This window comes from Saccopteryx bilineata, chromosome X (genome assembly GCF_036850765.1).
Source record: "Saccopteryx bilineata isolate mSacBil1 chromosome X, mSacBil1_pri_phased_curated, whole genome shotgun sequence".
Taxonomy (NCBI): Eukaryota; Metazoa; Chordata; class Mammalia; order Chiroptera; family Emballonuridae; genus Saccopteryx; species Saccopteryx bilineata.
The window spans coordinates 127,721,152-127,742,572 of NC_089502.1; the positions used below are offsets into that span (position 1 = coordinate 127,721,152).

The following is a 21,421-nucleotide window of genomic DNA, read 5'->3' on the forward strand; positions in this document are numbered from 1 at the left end:
GCACAGAGAAAGGGTTCAGGGAAGCTCCAATAGATCTTTTCTTCTTTGGAATCAGTACAGGTGCTGGAGTTACCTGAGGTGCCTAAAAGGAGGGGGCAGACAGACGTGCACTGCCATGCTTGGTTTGCCACAAGACAAAAAAAGTACATTTCTTCCCCCGCTGAAGCCCAATGAGCAAAGCATTTTTCCCGTCTCTGCCCCCCCCCCCGTCTATGTTCATGCACTGCGGTTACTATAGCAACAAAACCATCGACTCACTCGACAACCAGAATAGATATTGAATCCAGCCCTGATCAATTTTCTCTTTTCAAAACTTAACATACCTTTCCCTTACCCTTCCAGAATATCATATTTTAAAAACTGTCAAGCTAGAACTACACGGTGTTGGAGTAAGGCACTTCAATCAAGGGTCATTTAGAAAGATGCACACTTCTAAATGAGAGGGAAGTTTGCACGTGAATCAGCACATTCCCAGTACAGCTGAGCCTGAGTTCTATCAGGGACAGCTCACTGACTTCTCCTGCACTGCCACTTGCAATTCCAGACAAGGATCTCATGCCTGACTGGACAGACCGACAGGCTTCAATCTACTTTGGGAACATATACTACAGCAACTGAGCGCACTCCCAGAGCTGCCTCGTGTGTGCATTACTGCTGCCCCCAGCACGGCCCACATGGTTCAGCCTATACAACCACAGAGGCGGATCAGCTGCAGACCAACCTCACCTAAAATGCTCAGAAGAGAACACTCTGAAGGGTTGCTGATTTTTGGTTTTTGGGATAATACTTCATTGTCGTTGGTGATGATGGTGGTGGTGGTGATGGCGGCGGTGGTGGTGATGGTGATAGTGGCGGTGGTGATGGTGGTGGTGGTGGTGGTGGTGGTGGTGATGGTGGTGGTGGTGATGGTGGTGATGGTGGTGATGATGGCGGCGGTGGTGGTGATGGTGATAGTGGCGGTGGTGATGGTGGTGGTGGTGGTGGTGGTGGTGGTGGTGGTGATGGTGGCGGTGGTGGTGGTGAAGATGGTCGTGATGGTGATGGTGGTGGTGATGGTGGCGGTGGTGGTGGTGGTGGTAGTGGCGGCGGTGGTGGCAGTTGCGGTGGTGGCAGTGGAGGCGGTGGAGGCGATGGTGGTGATGATGGCGGTGGCGGTGGTGGTGCTAGTGGCGGCGGTGGTGGTAATGGTGGCAGTGGCGGTGGTGGCAGTTGTGGTGGTGGCAGTGGAGGCGGTGGAGGCAATGGTGGTGGCGGTAATGGTAGCGGTTGCGGTGGTGGTGATGATGGTAGTGGTGGTGGCGGTGATGGTGGTGGTGGCGGTAATTGTGGCGGTGGTGGTGGTTGTGGTGGTTGCGATGGCGACGGTGGTAGTGGTGATGGTGGTGGTGGTGATGATGGTGCTGATGGTGATGGTGGTGGTGATGGTGGTGCTGATGGTAATGGTGGTGGTGCTGATGGTGATGGTGGTGGTAGTGGCGATGGTGATGGTAGTGGTGGTGATGGTGATGGTGATGGTGGTGGTGATGCTGATGGTAATGGTGGTGGTGCTGATGGTGATGGTGGTGGTAGTGGCGATGGTGATGGTAGTGGTGGTGATGGTGATGGTGATGGTGGTGGTGGTGCTGATGGTGGTGATGGTGATGGTGCTGATGGTGGTGGTGCTGATGGTAATGGTGGTGGTGCTGATGGTGATGGTGGAGGTGGTGGCGGTGGTGATGGTGGTTATGATGGTGGTGGTGGTGGTGACGGTAGTGATGGTGATAGTGGTGGTGGTGGTGGTGGCCGTAATTGTGGTGGTGGCCGTAATTGTGGTGGTGGTGGTGATGGTGGTAGCAGTAATTGTGGTGGTGGTGATGGTGGTGATAGTGATGGTGATTGTGGTGGTGGTGATGGCGATGGTGGTGGTGGCGACAGTGGTGGTGTCATAGCATTTTTTAAAATTCTGACAATAGTCTGTTTTGTATAATTACTGAACTGTTTCTTTAGCCTATCTCCCCTGCATATTTAACAACTCCCAGAGATTCACTTACCTCAGTGGTCAGATCTTGCAGAATGTCACCTAGCAGATCATCTTTAGACAAGTCTACAGCTTTCTGGAAGTTATAAAGGAAGGTAGAATGAGACAGCCCTGCACTTTCCATTTTCCCCCAGACCACTTGTCTATGAAAGGAGGAATCGAGCCTCTTCGGTGCTCACTCTGAGTGCTCATCTACTAGTCACAGGTAGTAACAACATCCTGCGTAAACTAACTTCCAAGCCTAGCACTCTATCCTCCATTCCAGTGATTTTTAACCTTTTTTTTCCATGACACAAACACACACTAATTACTAAGGTCAGTGCCCCTGACTAAATACAACCATTTTCATCTCATGGCACAAATAAATTAGTTACTAAGGGAGAAGAGGTCAGGGCCCCTTTTTCTTTAGTAATTAGTTTATGAGTGCGTGAGAAACAAAGGTTGAAAATCACTGCCATTCCTATCTTCATTCCATAACCCTACTGTGAATCACTGAAATAAACAGTCAGTTCAGCTTCTTGATTCCATTTTCTTTTCAACCTCCAAGTTCCAACCACTTAGGTGCCTAACCTTACCTAGAAATCTACATTCAACTTAGTGCTTGAAACTGGGACTCAAATATAGTGAGCACCTATTGTCTACATAATCAAATATTAAATTCTTTTCATAAGGGAAAAGACAAAATATAAGAAAAACACAAAACTCACATCGACAGTTTTCTTCCCCGCACTAGCAATGAACATTGACTTGATGTTGTTTGGTTTGGTCACCGCGGCCCGCTTCACGTTCTTCTTCCCTTTGTTGTGTGCTTTATTGTCTTTTCCTGCTGGAACAGACATTATTTAGAAACATGCACTGGCAAAAATCAAAATGAGAAAGTACAAGCCCAGTCACCTGCTCTCTGAATGTGAGAATTTGACAAGAAAAATGTTGAAGAATTGAAAACACAAAAATATGAAATTTTATGCAAGGTATACAGAGAAGAAGCTTTGAAAATGAGCTTAATTCAGGAAAACTTAGGCTGAACATTATTGTAAAAACTGATGAAATTACCAGTAAAATATCTGGATGAGTTATTAAGTGTGACTGTTTAATTGCTATTGTTAGTGTGAATAAAAAGCTTTTTAAAAGTGGGGGGAGGTTCTGTTTTCCCTATAGAAATAAGATCAAGTTCATCTGGAAGCAGGGACTCGCCTAGCAGCCCTTATGACACCACCTTTTTAGTGCTACTCTGAATCTGAAAGGAGTCTAAACTGGGAAAACACCGAGTTACCAGTTAGGATACTGTAGCATCCTAATTTTCATTTTATGAAGATCAGCAACTAGACACAGGCAATAGGTAATAGCAACGCTAAACAACAGAGATATTTGCACAGTAAAAACAAGCTGTGCATGTTTTTTCTTATGACCATGGGTATGTAAATTACCTAGGAACCCTCACACTGTCAATCTCACTCTCGCTTTCTGATTCATCCCCAAGCAGTACCTACCTCAAAAAAACCTTGAACAAATAGTTACCATAGTCTGGTAGTAGATACAGATCCACAGATCAGGTGAAACAGAAAATGGAGCCCAGAAAAAGACCCAATTACTTATCAAAACTTAGCATATAATAAATATGGCATCTCCTATCACTGGGGACAAGATGGATTTCTTAATAAGTAGTGCTGGCTACCCATTTGTAAAGAAAGTAACCAGTATAAATAAACAGATCACAGCCTGACCAGGTGGTGGCGCAATGGATACAGCGTCGGACTGGGATGCAGAGGACCCAGGTTCGAGATCCCAAGGTCGCCAGCTTGAGTGCGGGCTCATCTGGTTTGAGGAAAAGCCCACCAGCTTGAACCCAAGGTCGCTGGCTCCAGCAAGGGGTTACTTGGTCTGCTGAAGGCCCGCGGTCAAGGCACATATGAGAAAGCAATCAGTGAACAACTAAGGTGTTGCAACATGCAATGAAAAACTAATGATTGATGCTTCTCATCTCTCCTCTGTTCCTATCTGTCTGTCCCTGCCTATCCTTCTCTCTGACTCACTCTCTGTCTCTGTAAAAAAATTAATAAATAAAAAGTTTTTAAAAATGTTAAAAAAAAAAACATCACAGATCAGATCAAAATTTTAAAAATCAAACTAATCAAGTGCTTTAATAAAAAAGACAAATCCTTTCTAACCCAGGTGTGGGAAAAGTCTAACTATGATTCAATATCTATTTGCATTCTTATTTGCCAAAAAAAGAAAATTAATAAATTCAATTACATCAGAAACAAGTTTAAAGACAAAACAGGAGAAAATTTTACAATGTGTCATAGAAAAAGGACCAATTTCCCTGATATTACAAATAAAAGCCCCATTCCCCAGTCAGAGTACATTCAGAAGCAGTTTAATGTTCTTGTCTCTGTCCCTACCATTATCAAAAAAAAAATTAGTAAAAGCCCCAAACCCCAAAAGGAATGGGGGTAATAAACACAAGCATATGGTTCACAAAGAGATACAGGCATACTTCACTCTACAGCGCCTAACAGATGCTGCATTGTTTACAAACTGAAGGCAAGCCCGTCCACCAGTATAAAGATGACGACTGGCTTTACGGCAGTGCTCTAGAACCAAACCCACAATGCCTCTGAGGTCTACCTGTCTATATAAACAGCTATTAAGTTTTATGAAAAGATGCCCAACTTCATGTGTAAAAGAAATGCAAATGAAAACCACAATGAGATGTCATTTCTCACATAGCAGAGTGGCAAAAATCAAAAGCTTGACAGCATCCTCTGTTGGTGAGGCCATGGGGTCTAATCATGTTAATGGGAGTGTAAAATGGGACGCCTCCTATGGAGAAGAATTTGGCAGTATCTCATTAAACTTCATGCGTATTTACTCCCTGAGCCAGCAACTCCACTTCTAGGAATTTTCCCTGAGGAAAACACCACTGGTACAGAGTTATCCAATGTGGTATTCTTTCTAATAACAAATTTTTGAAAATCTAAATGTCCATTCAAGAAATCCATTTGAATTAGCTATGGCACATTCATACAGTGGAATACTATGCAGCTATATCGACATCAAATAAGAAAAATATTCCCTGTCCAGTCCAACCTCCTAATTTACAGCTGACAAAACTAATGTCCTGAGAGGTGATGGGACTCATTCAAGGTGACACAATGAACAACACAGCCAGCATTCAAACACAGGCCTCATCAGCTCGGGGAGATGAAACAGCACACGGGCTCATTTCATTTCGTTCTCTTCACACGGATGCACCAGAACTAGGAATGCGCACGAAAGGCCACACTGCTACCAAACGGCACCAGTGTGTCGAGTTACACAGGTTGGCAGGAACCAGGAAGACAGTCCACATAGTCTAACTGAAGTCATGAATAAACAAATAAGTAACATAGCACATTAGAAAACATGCATTCTTATTTTCTGTAAATGGAAAACACAGGAAGGATAATCAAACACTTAAAAGAGTTGGTTACCTGTGGAGATAGAGAAAAAGTAGAAAGCATAGGAATGAGAGTTAAGACCTTAACTTATTCTGTTGATATCACTTTGATTTTTAAATTAAAGGATTTTACAATATTCAAGAAATAAAATTATAAACAAAAGGATATTTTGTTAAACCAAAATTTGAATACAACCAAAATGAACCCGTGTACCATACGATCTCACTCATATGTGGAATCTAATGAACAAAATAAACTAACAAACAAAAAAGAATCTGTATAGTAAACTAATATAGCACACACACACAAAAAAATTTACTTCATACACCTTCTGGACACAATTCTCTGACTATACAAACTTAGTAGGACATATGCCAAGAACAAATAAAACTGCAAAGAAATTATAAACTTTATTTGAAAAAGTTTTTAGTAGGTACTGGTTTAGTGATTCGAAATTTTCCAGTACTATTTTGTATGCATTTTAGAAGACAAGGGCTTTCACAGAGCGTGAAGGCAGACACAGAGAATTGGAAAGGATGAAGAAGAACCCTGTGTGTCTTACATACCACTCGAATGTATCAGTATGAACTCAAGACATACGTAGATAAAAAATTTTCTAGTTCTGTTCACTAAAAGGGCCTAGAAAGCATTATACCCCAGTAGCAATGAGTACATCCATCTCCCAGATCTCCACACCATTCTCCACTGAAGAACCATGATTCTTGGGGGAAATGGGCAATGCCAGGCCCGAGACAGGAATGACACTAGGAGAATGTGAAACATCTTATTCACCAGAAAGCAAAGAAATGTCCCAAGAACGATGGGGCCAGGTCAAAAGGATGATCCAGGAGCCAGCTCAAGGGGGATCCCACTGCCAAATTTGGGATAAATTAAACATCAAAAAACATGATGATAACGGATATTGAACTGTAACAGTTTTATTTAAATCCATGAGTTTGAAATGATAATTTTTAAAAAAAAGATCATCAATGGATGCTGAAAGCACTGGGTGGAAGTAGGTAGAAAAAGGGATACATGTATATAGATAAATGTAATATAGAACTATGCACCTGAAACCTATATACTTTATTAATTAACGTCACTCCAATAAATTCAATAAAAAGGAAGAAAAAAATGTCATAAAAGATGTTACTGGCCTAAATGGGGACATATTAGTATGGACAATATATCATATAATATTATGAAAAAGGTATTGTGGCTAAGTAGTCAAGTGTCCTCGTCCCTAGATCACTGCTGAAGCGTGTACAGCTGAAGTGTCATGATGTCTACAACTTACTTCCAGTAAACTGATCAAAAATACAGTCTCTGCATGTGGTCGGGAACAGGAAAGAGGGAGAAAGTAAACTAATGTTGCACAATGTTAATCTACAAATCAAGGTCCACACTTTCTAAAAAGGGCAAGACAGCATAGAAATTAAGACTTTGCAACCACATAATGGCCCTCTTGTGCTGTTGCACATTCTTCTTTGCATCTTTCATTCTTTTTTCTTAAAACATTCTTTAAAAATGTAAAAACCAGTCTTAGCTCAAGGGCTACATAATAACAGGCATGATCTCCTCCCGCGGTAATGAAAATGGGAAACTGTGGGGAAGGCTCCACAACTCCGTGAGTATACTAAACACCAGTCATGTGTGTACACTCTAAATAGGTGAACTGTACAGCATGGGAATTATATCTCAATAAAGCTGTTTAAAATAAATCAGCTGTGACTGAGCCATTTTTGCTGATAAACAAACTAAACCAAAAAACAATGTTTCCTTCTCATCTGATGGGAACTAAATCAGGCTTGTTTGCCCAAAATAAAAATAAACAAAAAAAAGGTTGCCAATGATTGTATAGCTAAGAAAATCTGCTTCATTCATTCACTGTTATATTAAATATCAATTAAGCAAAGCAAGTTGATTACTCTAAGCTCTAAACTTTATTTTGGTATTGTACTATTAGCAAAAAGCTAAAATTATAAGTACATCCCTTCAGCAGGAATTAAAACACATCACTTATCAAAATCTGTGAGTCTAAAATAATCCCAAGACTAAAAATTCCAAAAAAAGTAAAAGACCAAACTCTTTGGCCAAAGGAGACATCAAACTTCATTTCCTGGTGGTGTTTTTGCTTTTTACATTTAATTTTTTACTATGTTCCTCTCAATTAGTAGAACATTTCCTATATCTAAAAACAGCTATAGTGGGTTCCCTTCCCTTAAAGAAACAGTATCAAAGCATCAAGTCATTTCAAAGTTTAAACAGTTCTTTAAATCACAAAATGGCACACTCTGGAAACAAAATGTAGGTACCTATTTCATGGGAGTCCAGGGCATCGTCTTCAAGGTCATCATCAAAAATCTCTCGGCCATCCTCCACATAGCCAGTACCATCTGCAGGAACAAAGTGTAATATTAGGATCAAGTTTCTAAAAGTGATCAATAATATTTTAGCCATGACCAAACCAAAAACACCACCCCCAAAACCTTTTATACCGACTCAGACGCTCTCCTGGCCTGTGCCGTTTGTAAGTGCAGCAGAATCCTGTTTAAACAGGTGTGAGACAAAACACAGCATCCCCACGGTTTCTGAATCAAAACCAAAGGATCTACACCAGATATCCTTCGTTGTGCTTTGCTTCCCTGTGCTTCACCGCTGCTGCACCTTTTACAACTGGAGACAAGACCTTTCAGCAGCAAAAGGATTGCAACTCATTTACTGCGATACTCACTTCACTGTCATGGTCTGAAGCCAGACCCGCAATCTCTCTATGTACGCCCGTATCGACCTAGGTCCGCTATGGACATGATTCAGCCCACAGGATCAAAGTCTGCCACACAGCGTACTGTATAGTAGTTTTTACTCTACCCGAAGAATAAAACACAAAAGAATGAAGATTACAAGCCCAGAAAAGCACCTCAGTCTATGAGGGGACACTGGCACTATAGCTGAGTCCCATTACAGAAGAAGAAACATAAACAGTCAGTCACAGGTGCAGTCGACATCTCCTCCCTGTGGTCAGCATTCACCAGCCCAGGAGGTCACATCATACCAGCAAGAACCTCGAGCTGACCACAGGGCCGTTAAGGATGCGTGGACCACCCTCTGCGTGGTGCTTTCCACTGTCCACAGCAGTCCTTACACATACAGCCTCGTGTAGTCCTCACAGACATTCTGTGAGCTAGTTGCCTTACCCCACATCATGGGATACTGCACAAGAACGTGGCTCCTCCCAGTTTCTACACAGCCATCTCCTGGAGGATTTATATTCTATGCTGAGGAATGGGCCTGGGTTCTCCAAAATGCCCTAAACTTTCTACCATTCTGCTTCCATGCCCTCAAACACTGTATTTGAGGAAAATCCAAACCAAAGGTATGATCTTCACAGAGCTTTCCATCTGCCCCTGCAAAGAAGCAAAACGCCACTAAGACAAGTGCCTGGCAGGTGACTGCTTCCCACATACCGTCATCCACAATCCAGTCATCATCCTGGCGTGCCTGGACCAGCTTCGAATACTGTTCTTCATCAACTTCTTCATAAACACTCGTTAGGTCTTCGACCTGCCATTATACAAATTTGAGAAAGCTTCAAACGGAGTGACAGTGTTAAACAATTCTGATGAAAAAAAATTGTCAAAATTGAAAGTGGAATGGCAGCCCGAAGGAGTAGCGGCAACCAAATCATGAGTTCTGACATTCAACACCACTGCAGGGTTTTCCTTAAATAGACATCAATTAGCTTAGTATTCCTTGTAGGTGGGTGTGAGCATAAGATATTAAATGATTCCATTAGCATAATACACTTGTCACACCATCAATTACTCATCTACTTCATAAAAAACAAACTGAATTATAGCCAATTCTTCGTTAGCTGCTTTGGGGATTATTCACTTATAACTTCTAGACTGGTTCCTCCTGCACTTCGCAAACCTGTACGGCATGTCACCTCCCGTCCCACTAGCCGATGCTGCCCTGTGAATAGACGATAACTTTAGTAACTGTTCAACCAACCAAATATAATGCAAAAGGAAAAATCTCACCCTCTTCCCCCCTCCAAAAGTTAGCAAAGCACACTCTGTATTCCACAGACACACTAGAAATGGTTTCTGAGTGATCCCTATTTGAATTACTACTGATCCACTACCCTTCTCAGGTAGAGAAGGTTGACTGCAGAGACACACTGAACTACCGGCAGCCACAAACCACTAACTCCACCTGAGGATCTAAGGCCCTAGGAAAGAACACCCGGACATCGAGCTTTGAGAGCACAAGAGGCAGAGCTGACTGGATTTCTGCCACCCCTACGAGGCTTATAATAGTTCCAGGACTAGCCTGACCAGGTGGTGGCACAGTGAATAGAGCGTTGGACTGGGATGCGGAAGGACCCAGGTTCGAGACCCTGAGGTCGCCAGCTTGAGCGCAGGCTCATCTGGCTTGAGCCAAAAAAAAAAAGTTCACCAGCTTGGACCCAAGGTCGCTGGCTCGAGCAAGGGGTTACTCGGTCTGCTGAAGGCCCACGGTCAAGGCACATATGAGAAAGCAATCAATGAACAACTAAGGAGTCCCAACGAAAAACTGATGATTGATGTTTCTCATCTCTCTCCGTTCCTGTCTGTCTGTCCCTATCTATCCCTCTCTCTGACTCTCTCTGTCCCTGTAAAAATAAATAAATAAATAAATAAATAAATAAGATGCACTGGATTATTAAAAAAAAAAAATAGTCCCAGGACTAGGCTTTGTTTTCACCCATTTAATCTATTCTACAGGGGTCACTGGCAAATACTGATCTGGCCTTCCACCATTTGATAATACACACTGTCTGCCCTACCAAATTCAGTTTCTGACAACCCAAACACAAACCAGTCCAATTAGTATGATATTACTGTACTGACCAGTTTTTTTGCAGGGGTGGCAATATAATTGTTGTTGGTTGAAGTCTATGAGGCATACCTTGCCTCGTATGTAAGCAACTCACTTATATACTATCAAAAAACTACCTGGCCAGTTGGCTCAGCGGTAGAGCGTCGGCCCAGCATGCAGGAGTCCCGGGTTCAATTCCACACCAGGGCACACAGGAGAGGCGCCCATCTGCTTCTCCACCCCTCCCCCTCTCCTTCCTCTCTGTCTCTCTCTTCCCCTCCCGCAGCCAAGGCTCCATTGGAGCAAAGATGGCCCGGGCGCTGGGGATGGCTCTGTAGCCTCTGCCTCAGGCGCTAGAGTGGCTCTGGACCTAACAGAGCGATGCCCCAGAGGGACAAAGCATCGCCCCCTGGTGGGCATGCCGGGTGGATCCCGGTTGGGCGCATGCGGGAGTCTGTCTGACTGCCTCCCCGTTTCCAGCTTCGGAAAAATGGAAAAAAAAAAAAAAAACTACCAGAAAACTAATCTTAAAAATCATTCTGAGCAACAAGTCATTTTGACTTTATCTCTAAAATCACTGCTACTGCTCAGCATGAACTCTTAGAGCCACGCAATGAACACCAGTGATTAAAGGGAAACCAGTCACATTGCGCCGAGATCTGAAATGCCCCATAGAACTCCTTTAGAGGCGTGCCCAGGTAAAAACGCTTCACTCTGCTTTACTGCCATCCTTTTAACAGCCCTTTATGATCTGGCTGACTCACTTGACTTGAGTGGATGATGCCAAAAGACAAAAATCCTCCTCTGCTTGTTTAACTGCACGACACAGCACGGGCCGTGGTTAAACATGCCTATTCTGAAGCCTGGGTTTGAATTAAGGCTCTCAGATATCTCGGCTCCAAAATGCTGTTAATCATAGTAGCTAACTTTATATGGTTGCTGGAATGATTAAGCAAACGAACATATTTGTAAAAGCAATTAGAATAGTGTTAGCAAAAAAGTGTACTAGTCGTCCTTTGCTAGTATTACTTAGTCACTTTCTGACCCTGAAGTTAAGATACTCGGGATGTGTTGAAGGGGAAGCTATACAATGCTGAGCAGACAGTAGCTGCTCCGTTTTTACCTGCAGGCCACAAACAGAGGGCACAGGCAAACAGCCACAATGGCGTGACATTCGATCCCACACCAGGGCAGAGCAGAAGTAAGGTACCAGTCCCCACCGCCACGCCCCTTGCAAATGAAACTAGGAAAAACAACTCTCTCCAAGGATAAGTAATGCTTCGCTAGACTGCTCAGTACCTTAAGAGTAAAGTGCAAGCATTTCTAAGGTCCCCCAGCAAAGCCGTGGGACTTAGCAGGGACACAGTGTGCTTAATAGGGAAATGTATACACTGTATGGCTCAATCAAGGAATTACTGTGTGTTACAACAAGTTGGAACAGTGCAAAGGTGACAAAAGACTACCTACAGGCTATGAATTAGATGAGGCACAGGAGGAAAAACAACAAAAATGGTCACTTACTTCATATTTACACTTCTTTCCAGCTTTAGCATTTTTCAGTTTTTCCAGAGCTTCCTGGCGCCCTTTCTTTGATTTCTTTTCTCGCCGGGCCCGAGAAGCTACAAAACTCCCTAAATCTGACGCAGCTGGGGGGAAAAAGCCAAATTTACACGAGATATTACAAAATGGTCAGCCATCTTCCCTCATAAACAAAGGAACACTTCTAGCCAATACTACAATTATGGTACTATACAAATGAATACTTTTTATAATGTAAATAGTTCACAAACAGCATGGCCGAGGCTGCAGCGCCTTAACTCTTCAGAAATTTTCTCTGATACACAGTTGAAACGACTGAAGCACCGTTATTTTTTTCCTCCAAAAAGAGAAAAATTCCAAATTCAACTGATAGCTCCTTGAGACACTAGAGAAAGGAGATGAACTGTTGGTCCATAACTTTTCCATTAGAAATGAGGGGCCCGGTATTCTTAAGTGAGAAGCAGGGAGTCAGAGTGACAGACTCTCGCATGTGCCCCAACTGGGATCCACCCCAAAGCCCTCTACCAGGGATGCTCTGCCCATATAGGGCCGTTGCTTGGCAACTGAGCTATTTTAGCACCGGAGGCTTGGCAACTGAGCTATTTCAGCACCGGAGCCATCCTCAGGGCCCTGGGCCAACTTGCTCGAACCAATCGAGCCATGGCTGCAGGAGCGGGGAAAGAGGGAGAGAGAGAGAAGAGGGGAGGGGTGGAGAAGCAGATGGTTGCTCCTCCTGTGTGCCCTGGCCAGAAGTCAAATCCAGGACATCTACAAGCCACTGAGCCAACTAGCCAGAGCCAAGAGTTGTATTCTATTAATCAACATCGGACACACTTTAAGGAGCACCTGCTCTTTGCAACGTACTCGGTGCTCTGAGAGACTCAAAAATTAAAAAGATACGGTCCCCATACTCAGAGATCTCACAATCTAACCTGGGAAATAAGAAGCAATAACTCTAACACAGTCTTTAGAAGTCATGCATGCCCTCACAGAGGAGGTTCAGATAAAGTACCTGGAATTTCAAAGGCAGGATAAACTGGGAGTTGAGAAAATTTAACTAAGATGACTCTAAAAAGATTATTGATTCCTTCACCGATTTCTAAGCCTCGCTTAAGTGGGTATGACATCATAGCACAAGAATAAAAAATTACTAAGGTTAAAATGTTTTGTCAAAAATTACTGAAATACCAGGGGGCTTCAGTGCTCATTCAGCCTTTAAATTATTCATGCTGTTGATCATTATAAACTGACCACCTCGCACACATACTGAAAAGATTTCATCCAGGGAATTAAGACTTCCATACACTAGCTCAGTGGTCGGCAAACCGCAGCTCACAAGCCACATGTGGCTCTTTGGCCCCTTGAGTGTTTAGCAAAGGCCAGCTCAGGAGTACCCTAATTAAGTTAATAGCAATGTACCTACCTATATAGTTTAAGTTTAAAAAATCTGGCTCTCAAAAGAAATTTCAATCGTTGTACTGTTGATATTTGTCTCTGTTGCCTAATGAGTTTGCCGACCCCGGCGAGCTGATGAATAACCAAGTCAAGAGAGATGGCGCTGCTTGCCACCCAAGAGTGTAGGCTCAGCAGCACTGCCGGCTATGCCTGCGCAAGAGTATTTTATTGTATTTGGTGCTAATTGTTTTATAAAAAGGAATAAGCGCAGAAAAGGAGAAGTATTGATCAGAGGCATCCTTAAAGCTCCAACCCCACTGCAAAATTCTTAACATTAAGCAGTTTGACAGAAATAAAAGCAGCAATTTATTTTTTTAATTTTAATAATGTATTTTAAGCCTGGCCAGGAGGTGGCACAGTGGATGGAGCATCGGCCTGGGATGCTGAGGGCCCAGGTTCAAAACCCTGAGGTCGCCAGCTTGAGCGCAGGCCACTAGCTTGAGTTTGGGATCACAGACATGACCCCATGGTCGCTGGCTTGAGCCCAAAAGTTGCTGGCTTGAAGCTCAAGGTCACTGGCTTGAGCAAGGGGTCCCTGGCTCAGCTGGAGCGCCACCCCCCCCAAGTCAAGACACGTATGAGAAAGCAATCAATGAACAACTAAGGTGCCGCAATGAAGAATTGATGCTTTTCATCTCTCTCCCTTTCTGCCTGTCTGTCCCTATCTGTCCCTCTGTCTTTCTCATTAAAAAAATGTATTTTAGGGCCCTGGCCGGACAGCCCAGTGGGTTAGAGCATCGTCCTGAAACACAGAGGTTGCTGGTTTGATCCCTGGTCAAGGCACAGGGACATAGATGTTCCTCTCTCTCTCTCTCTCTCTCTCTCTCTCTTTCTCTCCACCCTTTCTCCTCCCCTTCCTCTGTCGCTAAACTCAATAAATAAAATTTTTTTAAAAATGTATTTTAACCATATATATCCAAAATATTATCATTCCAAAATGTAATCAATATAAAGATATTAATGAGATACTTTGCAACCCTTTTTTTGGTATAAAACCTTCAAAATCCTAGAGGGAAGGGGGGAGGGTGTTGGGGGGAGGGGGACAAGGGGGATGTTGAGGGGAACACGAGGGTGGGGGGATGTATTCGGTGGGACACTTGAATCTATGTAAACACAATAAATTTAAATCAATAAAAATTAAAAAAAAAATATGAGGCAGTGCAGCTTTGTTTAAAGAGCTCAACTTTTGGAATCATACAGACCATATAAAGTGCAGCATGGCTCCTTACTGCCTATATGATTTGCGAGACAAGCTACTTACTATCTTTGAGCCTCAGTTTTACCCTCAGAAAAACAAGATTATTGATCTGTTAGGGTTGTTGTGAGGGTTTAAGGAGCTCGTGGAATATGAAAAGTACTGAAAACTGTATTCACATATTTAATACTAGCTATTAATAATGAAAAAAAAACCCTTCAAAATCTGCTGTGTATTTTGTTACCTTACAACACAATGCAAACAGCCACACGTGCTAGTGGCTGCCGTCCCCAGCACCACAGCTCTGGAAAGATCCATGATTCTGTATCAAAGCTATTTTCATTTGTCTTCCCCAGACAGACACACACACAGTCTCTCTCTCTCTCTTTCTCTCTCTCTCTCTCCCCACCACCCCCACCCCCACCCCTGATCTTTTGAAAATCTCTCCCATCCTTCTCCTTTGTCCCCTTTTCACTTAACTTCTTTTCCAATATTCTCATTCTCTCTTTCTCTTTCTTATACCGTGAACTGTGTATGTGTGTCACTTCTGGAATCAGTGGAAATGAGAAGAGTCAGGACCAGGAAGAGCTTTTGTGGTATAAGAGAAGGGTTATGGACAAACAGTAGGCAGTTCTAGTCCAAACTGGAACACGGCAACATCCAGGAAGAAATCATATTTCTAAGTGAATTTAATTAGCATTTCTTTTTTACTGTGAATGAAATTAATCTAAGATGCAATTTCAAGAACATGTACCAAATGCTGACAATAGAATATTGGAAACTAAATCTCAAAAGTGTAACATAATTAGAGATCTTATTTCCTCTAGCTTCCTGGAAATGGAGTCTCTTTATAACATCTCAGTCTATTGTTTGACTTTCACATTTGACTTTTAAATCCATTTTCAGAAAGGCATTAAGTAAAAATTAAGGAATGCAGGTACTTAATGCTGACAGCTACAGAATCTTTGGTGTCACTCAAATGATTTCAAAAACTCGTGAGCAGGTCTACAGGAAAGTTCCGGAGAGCACTGAACCGGACCGCTCCGAGTGAAGCGTGGGCCTCAGTGGGCTCCCTTCAGGACCCTCCTGACTCCTCTAGATTAACCTGACAAAATCTACAGTGTTCATTCAAATGGACTTACTCCACGAGCAACAATGTGCCGCTCTACATCGCAGCTTGGGCTGCAGTGACAAATATGACAGTCGCCTGTCCTCAAGGGGCTCACAGCCAAGTAAATAACGCAAAAAGACCTGAGATTCCCACCATCATATAAACAGGCCGCCATAGAAGAGGGAAGAACACGGTGCTGAGGAAACGCAGAACAGAGAGAGCTGTTCATTTTGCCTGGGAAATCAGGGAAGGCTTCACAGAAAGAACTTTCCAACACAGACCCAGAAAGAGAATTTCACTCTCAGAGTACACCGTAAAAAGTGGCGCAAGCAGAGGCAAAGGCCTGAGCCAAATGCCAAAGGGCTGAAAATGCAAGGGGCACTCAGAAACCGAGAGTGCAGGTGTGGAGGGTAAGACAGAGCAGAGCGGGAAGGGGAGATTAGGGAGGAGCAGCACAACCCAGGTCCGCCACTTGGACAACATGCAACCACCAGCTGACCTCTCGGAGCCGCAGTGGCCAGCCGTCTTGCTGTTGCTTAAGCTGCCCAGCATCTGAACCTGTCTGTGAAACTTCCCCCTTAGAAGTCTTGAGGGGACACGGAGGCCGTGTCCCACTACAGAAGCTGAAAAGGAAGATGCTCTTTCACAGACACCCTTGCAGCTAGGGCACAGGCATATAAAATAAGCGCTACCAATTAGGAACACCTGCTCAGACTTTAAATCAGAAGCCAGTGTCGAAAGGAAAGGGGGTGGGCTAAGGAAAGAGTCTGGAAGTAGCAACAGCTGCAGGATTAAGTACCTGGCGCAACAGCACCAGCAATGTTAACTATAGCTGTAACATCAGGCTACACCGTTAACAAGCTCTATACCTCAAGTACTGTACTTGGCCATGGTTGGCAAGGACCTCCTCACTGGACAAGTTCTGTGACACAATATTAATCACTATTCCTGGCTAAGCAGCCCCCAGGCTGACTTGCCAGTCCTCCTGGAGTTTCTGTGAGCACAACAATATCGTTCTAATAAATTCCTTTTCTGTTTAAATTAGCTAGACCTCACAAGTGGAAAATAACAGCTTGTTTTGTTGTGTTGTTTGATTTTTCAATGGTCAATAAAATTATAAAATTGTAAAAAAAAAAAATTAGCTAAAGTTGGTTCCTGTAGTTTACACCTAAGGACTCAGACTAAGGCAGAGCCTCGGTGTCCTCATCTGTGAAATGAGGATAATCACGTCTGTTTCATGAAATTATTAAGGATTAAATGAAGGTACTTAGCTTTGTACTCTGTAATATATGAGAAGCTCATTTAATGTTTGTGTTTGTGGGTATAGATGCAGGGTAGACACACACACACATACTTAGAGAAGTGTGGGAAAAAAGGCTTTTAACATGAATAATTTTTGGCAAAAATTTACTTTCTTTAAAACAAAGAGACTTTTAGCAGAATTTACTTTTTCTGAAAAAAACTCTCTATTCCTGACCTTGAGGCTGGTTTCTCAGACTGTGGCCCTGGGCTAGCTTTGCGAGGTTGCAGATGTATAGATAAACGTTGTAAGAAAGCTTGTTTCACTGCATTGTTTCACTGCTATGCTTTCTCCCTTCCCCATTCTTCAATCAGTGTAATTCCACCTATAAGACCTAACTCCAAAATGCAGTCGGGGCCACACTGATTTGAAGGGCTTCAGCCTCCATGTGGTCTGCGCACACAGCTAGCTAATAAAGGCTCCCCAATGACCTATTTTGGTTTCATGATTGTGTAGCAAGACGTCTGTTATCTCACTGTTCCATCATAACACTTAGCAGTACCACAGCTAGAGTCCAGAAAACTAAAATAAAGCAAAGCGCCTGACCAGGAGGTGGCGCAGTGGATAGAGCATCGGACTGGGATGCGGGAGGACCCAGGTTCGAGACCCCGAGGTCACCAGCTTGAGTGCGGGCTCATCTGGTTTGAGCAAAGCTCAACAGCTTGAACCCAAGGTCGCTGGCTCCAGCAAGGGGTTGCTCGGTCTGCTGAAGGCCCGCGGTCAAGGCACATGTGAGAAAGCAATCAATGAACAACTAAGGTGTTGCAACGCACAATGAAAAACTGATGATTGATGCTTCTCATCTCTCTCCGTTCCTGTCTGTCTGTCCCTGTCTATTCCTCTCTCTGACTCCCTCTCTGTCTCTATAAAAAAATAAATAAATAAATAAATAAATAAAATAAAGCAAAGCATTTTTTCTCATGGAAGCCTCAATACAGCACTGCGTATAATTAGGTGTTTCCAACCTCGACTCCATGAAGACAAAAAGCATGTCCAGCTTAAATTACCATTGTAACCCCAGAGCCTGGCAGAATGCCTGTGCCTAATAGGTACAAAGTAAATGTTTGTTGAATGAATGAATGAGCCACTGTACATGCTTTATGTAATCATTAAATTCTCCCTGATCCCTTTTCATAGATAACAGCTAGTTATAGACCTTTCCATTTTTCACTGCCATTGTCAAGCTACCCTACCTAATACTTAAGGAGGAAAAGAAGGCTTAGATTTTTCGTTTTGGACTGTGTCCCCAGTGCTTCAGTAGTAAGTGAGCCAAAAAGAATAGGCATGAAAAAAATCCAGTTACAAAAGTTTAAGTATTTGGTTCAAAGTTACCATCTGAAATACCCCATCCTCCCCCAAAGCAGACAGACACTAGCCTGTGACAGTCTTTCAAGGTGACAATCTTTTCCACCTGCTCTAAAGGAAATATTCCAGTCACAAGTCTCCAGCAACACACTTAATCAATAGCATGACTTAGGAGGGGTCTCAAGATTGCACAGTAGCCTCCAAAGACTGATTTCTTGATGTTCACAGCTGTTGTACAGTTTTTAGGGTGAAGAAACAGCTTAGTGGCAAATCACTGATGTAGAGCTGCAAAGACAGTTCACGCACTCACATCCTCCATCCCCATTTGTAATCCAGGATGGTCTACTCTCCAAAATAAATTGCCTTAAAAGACAAAAGGCTAGAAGAACAAATTGAAATCTCTGATTCACAACCAGTTGAATGCAAAGGCAGCTGATCAGGAAGCAAGCTCTCATTAATGGCAATGCATAGAGTGACGGATGCGATGCTGCAGCTAAGAAAGTGAAGCACCTGATTTTAAGCTAGAAGTTCACTGAAGTCACACTTTAGGTGAACACTGTTCAGAAAATCAGAAATCAGACAAAGCCATTTGCATTTTTGTATTCTATTTTTGGTAATAAAAGATTACCACTGAAAACGGCGAGATACAGGGCATCTGAAATGCTGCTGAACTGATTGATACTTTTTTTTTCAAGCTTCATCAGAGATGACTAGCTTGTGAACACTATTTCTATGCAATACTTGAAGAACTTTCCATAGAATCTAAAAGAAAACTTGTTAACGCATAAAGTAGAAACCCAGTACCTAAAAAGATAAAATGCATCTGTGTCTTCTGGTGACAGCAGTTAAAGCCTTCTTTCGTGCTTTAGTTAAAATGTATAACAATTTTCCTGAAAGTTTCTATTAAGGAGTTGGCACAACCTAGCCCTCGGGCGCATACTTGGGGTGGCAGTAGTGAAATATTTCCGCTCAAAACTGTGCCCGCTGGGGGTCATTCTTAAGAAAAGGTGTGCCCAGCACGTGGGACACGACTCAGCAAAGGAAAAAACAGGCAAAGGCAGGTTAGTGGGGAGACCCGCAGGGACTGAGGTGAGGCGGCCTCCCAAACAAAAAGCCCTGCAGGGAAGCCCCGTCCTCCGCCCAGATACGTCCCAGCCCTGGACGACCAAGGTCCGCGCCCCAACAGACACGCAAGGCAACCCGGGCGCCCGCCCCCTAAGGAAAAATAAAACGGAGACCCACCCCCTCAAGCCTCCACCACCCACAGTCATGCCACAGACCCCACACTCCCAACCCGGGTCCCCGCGTGGCCCCAGCTCACAGTCGTCACCGTGCACCGGCGCCATAGTCCCAGAGTCTCTCGATTCCGCGCCAACTAGCCCGAAACTGGAGCGGGGGCAGAGACAGGCGCCAGCCCGAAAGCCAATCAGCGGCCCGGAGGCTGCGGACTTCCGCCCGGAAGGCCACTGACGCGCAGCGCAGCGCCGCGCCGCGCCGCGCCGTGCCCCGCCCCAGGTCTTCCCGCGGGCGCGCGTTTGGGGAACCTGTAATTGACCCCTGAGGGGAGAAAGCTCGAGAGGAGCCGAGCCCGAGGAGAGCTGGAAAATCAAGCGGTCGGGCGCTGGAAAGGAGCCGCCGGGAGGCTCCCTGCGCAGGCGCACCCATACTGATAGGAAAAGATATGGGTGCTTTGGGGCAGGGGCTTTCTGGTTCTGAGAGGTGGCTTTCTGGGAAAAAAGACGCGGGCGGGCAGTAGGATGGGCGTGGTTAGACCGGTTTCCCAGGAGCCTGGGAAAACGACTGCCTCCTGCTGTGCTCCGAGTCAGACTTGATGCTTTGCTTCACGGAGTGTGAGCTCAGTCGCTGTGTAATTTACATATATATATATATATATATATATATATATATATATATATATATATATACACACGTGTGCGTGTGTATATGTGTGTGTATAAATCACCACATAAAGGGTATGTGCACCACCTTAGCCAAATGACCAAAAGTAGTATACCAATAAGAGGTAATCAATCATATGTCTCCTGATGTGATCAGGAGGAACATCACCTATATAAGTCTTTGGAAAAAATGTTTAACCTGAATCTACGCATGACAAAATAATCAGATTTTTTTCAAAGCATGGGGCAATCTATAAGACATCTGACCTGGAGTCCTGCAAAATGTCAATGTTATGAAAGGCAAAAGGGCATTAGATTCTTGTGTGTGGTACAAAGCAACGTATGTATCTCATGTATTCTTTAACAATATGAACAGGGACATCTGCATATATATCTTACCAAGAGAACACTAAGTAAGCTAAGAACTTAGAATGAGAATTAACCATCTTTGAGTACCATTTCATATAGAAGTAATTTTAGCCATCAAGGCCAGTGTATTTTAACCCTTTTCTCAAACCCAGTAGTGCATAATGTCCTTGGCACCGTCCCCCTAGAAAGCAGTGTTAGATCCATGCCCTCAAGTGATTCAACATGAATTACTGACCAATGGGCAAATCTTTTGTGATAACTGAGCGGTGTCATTCTGAATAAAACCTGCCCCAAAGACAAACAGCTATACCAATGCTTCAGAACCTTCTAAACCAGCAGCGTGAACTCACATTTGGGAATGGAAAACCAGAATTCATCTGGAATTATTAAAAATATTGGAGCAAAGTTAAGAAAGAATTACGAGGCCCGGGCCGGTTGGCTCAGTGGTAAAGCGTCGGCCTGGCGTGCAGGAGTCCCAGGTTTGATTCCCGGCCAGGGCACACAGGAGAAGCGCCCATTTGCTTCTCCACCCCTCCCCCTCTCCTTCCTCTCTGTCTCTCTCTTCCCCTCCCACAGCCAAGGCTCCACTGGAGCAAAGTTGGCCCAGGCGCTAAGGATGGCTCTATGGCCTCTGCCTCAGGTGCTAGAATGGCTCTGGTTGCAACAGAGCAATGGCTCAGATGGGCAGAGCATCACCCCCGGTGGACATGCCGGGTGGATCCCAGTCGGGCACATGCGGGAGTCTGTCTGACTGCCTCCCCACTTCCAACTTCAGAAAAATACAAAAAAAAAAAAGAAAGAATTATGAGTTAGAATACTAATTATATATTCAGTAAATGGTGAATTTTAGCCAAGAATGGCACCATGAAGGTTTCTTAATTTACATATGGCCATAAAGCTTATAAAATTTAGAGCAGTAGTCATCAACT

The 21,421-nt window shown here is 43.8% G+C and overlaps 1 protein-coding gene across 2 annotated transcripts in view; it reads right to left on the reverse strand.

The window, feature by feature from the left end:
- Positions 1-19,609, reverse strand: part of POLA1 (DNA polymerase alpha 1, catalytic subunit) — a 333,405-nt gene extending 313,796 nt beyond the window's left edge. Inside the window, exons 1-7 of one of the 2 annotated variants that reach the window (XM_066249441.1) lie at positions 19,547-19,609; positions 11,842-11,966; positions 8,925-9,021; positions 7,773-7,853; positions 2,725-2,840; positions 2,031-2,093; positions 1-82 (exon numbers count right to left, since the gene is read on the reverse strand). The exon at positions 1-82 is cut by the window's left edge and continues 11 nt beyond it. In XM_066249441.1, the coding sequence (XP_066105538.1) occupies positions 1-82; positions 2,031-2,093; positions 2,725-2,840; positions 7,773-7,853; positions 8,925-9,021; positions 11,842-11,966; positions 19,547-19,571 (589 nt within the window). In that variant the 5' untranslated portion in view covers positions 19,572-19,609. Of the gene's footprint in view, positions 83-2,030; positions 2,094-2,724; positions 2,844-7,772; positions 7,854-8,924; positions 9,022-11,841; positions 11,967-19,546 lie in introns of both variants that reach the window. The other variant, XM_066249440.1, reaches the window with a different exon arrangement.
- Between the last annotated feature and the right edge of the window lie 1,812 nt (positions 19,610-21,421).